The 4,980-nt window shown below is 34.6% G+C and overlaps 1 protein-coding gene across 1 annotated transcript; it reads right to left on the bottom strand.

Moving 5' to 3' along the window:
- Positions 1-1,022: 1,022 nt before the first annotated feature.
- LOC110039091 (cytochrome P450 81F2-like) lies at positions 1,023-1,534 on the bottom strand (the record flags this gene model as incomplete). Its single annotated transcript, XM_020744044.1, has 2 exons — positions 1,023-1,256; positions 1,345-1,534. Coding segments are annotated over 2 exons (424 nt in total), but the record flags the coding sequence as incomplete, so codon positions are not given.
- Positions 1,535-4,980: the final 3,446 nt, after the last annotated feature.

Here is a 4,980-nt window from a genome sequence, read left to right as displayed (position 1 = left end):
TGTATATTGTGATAATCATACAATTGTTTATCTTATCAACAATCTTGTTTTTCATGAAGGCATCAAACAAATTCAAATTGATTATCATTTTTGCATAAATGTTTTGCATTACATGAAAAATATTACTTATATATAGTTTTGAAAAAATCACAAGCATGTTTAGGAAGATAAGGACTAGCAAACTTACATTTTTATTGTCGGGCATTTACTTATTATATATCTACATATTAACACGTAAACTTTCTTATTTACACACCTAACACTAAGTTTAATCATCACTTCAAAAATAATACTATTATTATCCTTTTAAAAGGGATGTACTTATTCTCATGCATATCTTATAACAGTAAATATCAAATTTTAGGTGTTATATACAACCTTTTGAGTATAATTATGTTTTTCTAATTTGTTGTCTATTTTGTTTGTTTGGCTATGTTGCTGGTTCATGTTTGTTATAACTTTGGTTGGTCTCTGTGTTACCCTTTTACTACTTCGTTTGGTCATGTGTTTTATCAAGTGCTTGGTTTGCCACTTTGTTGGGTTGTGAGGCTTTGTCAATGCTTGCTGGCCTCCAGTTTGGCTTGCCTCTTGATTTGGCTGTGATTTATTCAATCAATGGCATTACTCTTCGCTAAATTTGGAAATATATATATATATATATATATATAATTTTCAATCTAATTTGGGCCTAACAAGCTCAATTCAAAAAATTCTAACTATTCCGAGTTTAGTCGAACGAAACATATTTTTATTTAATATTGATCACAATGTAAAAAAATTCAAGGCAAATTCAAATAAATCAAACTGAACAAAAACGCAAATTCAACTCTTCCACATTCAAATCCCCAACCCTCTTTCATTCACAACCTCCCTCTTCTTACAAAACGCCCTCAACGGCTTTGCCATCATTATCAAAAGCTCTCCACTTCCATTCGTGAGATCCAGCTCAACGAACAACACCTTCCCGTACTCTGCCCCCCTCTTCCTCCTCTCCCTCTTCTCTCTGGCTTGAATTCCCCCACCTCAACCCACAGCGACAGATCTCTGTTTATCGCCCACGCGTTCACAAGCAACATCGCGCCTTCCTTCACGTGGAGGGCCTCGATGGTGCAGTCTTCATTGGATCGTGTGCGGGGATGAGCGCTGCTACGGAGTGAAGACGGACAGCCTCTTTGATAACGTGTTGAGTATGCAGAGACCGGTCCACCTGCTGTGTTTAACACTTTCCTCTTCATTGGATCGTTCTTCTCGTATGTCTTACGAGAGAGAAAAAATAGAAATTTGTCGAATCACATAAATCTGTGTGTCCTTTTTTTGTGTGAATTTTCTAGTTCCAATTATTACGCTTTCTCGCAACCGTTTTTCATAATACGACGGAGCAGGGTAAGGAATATTGGGGAAGTGGGTTTCATTTATCGGTCGGTGAGTGATGATATGGCGGTCAAGCTCTGCGCTGGTTTTTGAGAGGGCAGTTGGGATGCAGAGAAGAAGAACGAGGGCCCATTCGATTGTTAGGGCAGACGTGTCCGAGAACCTGCAAAAACATTTTGGAATTTAGATTTACATATATATACCGCACTATTTTTGAATTGATGGGTGTGCATGTAAATGCTCCTAATTCTTCTAAATAAAAACTTGATATATAATCAATAGAAAATGAGTTAGAAGATTTTGACATATAATTTGATTTATTTACTATTTTTCATAAAAGAGTTATCGGAATATTATGTTACAATTTATAATTGAAATAAAAAAATATATAAATTTAAATTATTCGATAAATAATTAACACTTAAATGCTTGTAAATATGGGTGTATATGAGTCGAACACTAGTGAGCCCGAGCTCAGCTCATCTTCTGCTCGTTAAAAAATGTCATTGTTCGTTTTCGGCTAGTTTATATTTCAAACACAAAATAATTATTTGTGCCCTGTTCGTTGTTCTCAAACAAAGAGCCATTTTAACAACCATACTCACGCAGCTGTTAGGGGTCTATATAAGCTGAGCCTGAGCGAGGCCGGACTTGGCTCATTAAAAAAATATCATTATTCGTGTTAAGCATGTTTATATATGAGCTCAAAAAAAATATTCGTGCTTGACTCGTTTGCTTATTGAACCGAACACGAGCTGCTTACGAACAATGAGCTATTTTGACAACCCCAATCACATTGTTGTAGAATATTAAGCGTAGGGGGAGATTTAAATCTAGTTATTTATATTAAAATAGTCTTAAATAGAATTTGATATATTTATATTCTATTTTTAATTAGTAATTTTAATTAGTTATAAATCTTTGTAGCCTTCTAGTCAATAAATTGGGGACAATTACATATATATACCACCCAAAACTTGCTTTTTACAAATCAACCTTCCTCTTTCATCCATCTTTTAAATTCTCAATTAAATATCAAAGTTCATGATAAAAGCCCAACCCATATTTTTTATTTGGGAAAATTACATACATAACACCCAATTCTTAGCCATTATGAAAGTTTAGGTGTGAGATAGGTAAATATATAAATTTTGGGTGCTATATATGTAAAAGGCCTTTTTTTGTTCCAAAGAAACTCAATTCGACATGTGATCTAAGATTCAGATATGATTAGAATGAAAATTTTGTGGGAAAAGATCATTTAAGTTGGCAAGCGGTCGGAAGTGGTTTAGCGTCTGTTTGATTTGGGGCAGCTGCAGCTTATCCAGCTTCTGCTGATAAGCAGCTGATGAGCAGCTGATCTGGATAAGCTGTCTCACTGTTTGGTTTGTGCATATGAAAAACACCTTATTTTGGAAAAATGACCATTCTGCCCCTGTTCTGAATAATAATTATGAATAAACTGTTTATCTGTTTGGTTTGTGCTTTTGGTAAACAACTTTACAAATTTTTTTAGTTAAATTAATAATCTGTGTAGCTGAATTTATTATTTTCTCAAATGTCACAACATGAAAATGCAAAAGAGTTGAATAACATTTATATAAATAAAAAAGTTCCGATTACATCAAATAAGCATAGAGACATATACTAAAGAGAAATATACACTCACACACTAATATGGATTAAAATATGACAAAAAAAAAAGAAAAATAACATGTTAAAATTATAAGGAAAAATATGACAATATTGACAATATTGAGTTTAAAATATATAAACACACCACGACGAATGTTGCCCAGTTCTGATACCTCAAAACCCCGAGCAAATCTGTTGGACTGGGATATCGTAGAATTGAAGAACTCGAATCATATGCGGTGATCTCCCGTTGTGGTACTATTGAACTCCTAGCAGCTGTGTCCAATTGGGATATAGTATAAACAGTTGCACTGTCGGCCCACCTGAAGAATTTACAGTCTTCCGGTCTTGTCCCCACCGCGGGCACCTGTAAAACTGCCTTCCGAAGCTATGTGTCTGTCGCGACGTGAGTAGCAAGGACGATAGTCCGCAACGACACATCACTTGCTCGGACTTTCCTAAATGTCTGGAAGTCATCGTCCTGCAGTTATTTAAAATCGAATAGATCAGCCCAAAAATTGAGGAAATATAAAAAGTATATTTACCGAATTGCGGAGGCAGCGGTTGCCAGCAACAAATCTCTGTGGCCGTCCAAACTACCCCACCATTATCTCAATAAAATTCGAAACAATATGGGAAAGCTATAACATATGTACCAACAATAATTAGAATTACCTGCAACAGGTAATTCCATATTCTTAACAAATACACCACTTAATTTCTTAGGTAAATCCGAATGTTGTACAACAAATAATAACCATAGAAATGCTTCAAATGCTTCACCCCAAAATCCAGAAACCATATAAAATGATGTCATACATGACCATATCATAACAGACATAAAAAATGATGCAATACATGTTTCAAGCTGAAATACATTGCTTCAGAAAAGAACAGAATAGAGGAGTTGTAATATGTGCTTAAAACCAAACTCTCCAACTAACAAGTAGCAGATATACCCCAAAAAAATATCTCCCATGCAGCTTTACATTTCCCTCAAGCATTTCTGCTTAACAAGCAATTTTGTAAGCTAACCGAGCGATCTAACAAGAAAACACATGCTTACCGAACCTGTAAGCATTTCTGTTTAACAAATAATTAGATATACCCGGTCCAAGCTACTTTAAACATGAAAACCAATTAGAATATAATTCATTCATGCCAATTAGATAAATTCCTCACTAGCAGCTCCATTTCTCTCAGTAGTAGTTCCAAACATTCCCCTCAATAGCAGTACCAAATAATGGAACATGTCAATCAGTCAATCATACAATTCCTTCATGCCATCTCTCAACATTTCCAAACAATAGAACATACAATAAAATGGAATCGAGCAAGAAGAGCAGCCTTAACTGCTCCTTAAAGTTTACGGCATACATAACATTATAAGGTGCATGCATAGCATTATAAGGTGCATTTCCATTTACATACAGAAACCCAAATTATGCCTTAACAACTCTATTTCCATCAGATGCAGATAGAATATATATATACAAAATGGAGCTGCTATGTATACAAGGAAAAAAATAGCAGTGTTCATTGGATTTGTAAATAAAAACAAGGCCATTATCCTTATATTTCAGCCACTTGGGTTTGAATTTGTAAATAAATCCTCATTCTAAGTATTTACAAATCTAACACCCTGACAACGACTTTATATATGCTTAAAAATATAACAATTTGATACCGCTGCTAGAAGATTTAAATCCCCAACAACGACGCCAAAAACTTGACAGCGACTTTATATATGCTTAAAAATACAGGAATTTGATATCGCTGCTAGAAGATTTAAATTCCCGACAACGATGCCAAAAACTTGATGCAACTTTTAATATGCAAGAATTTATGAAATCAGATTTATATATTTATAATGATTTTGTAAAGTCACAATTTCAAACGCAAGTATACGTATCACTCAAGTAATACAAGGCTATAGTGATGTCCCGTTTATCGATCCCACAAGAAAGCGAGGTA

Source organism: Phalaenopsis equestris, unplaced genomic scaffold, assembly GCF_001263595.1.
Source record: "Phalaenopsis equestris unplaced genomic scaffold, ASM126359v1 Scaffold235177, whole genome shotgun sequence".
In the NCBI taxonomy this organism is placed as follows: Eukaryota; Viridiplantae; Streptophyta; class Magnoliopsida; order Asparagales; family Orchidaceae; genus Phalaenopsis; species Phalaenopsis equestris.
The sequence above is the reverse complement of the archived record's forward strand: the minus strand, read 5'-3'. Positions and strand labels throughout refer to the sequence as shown.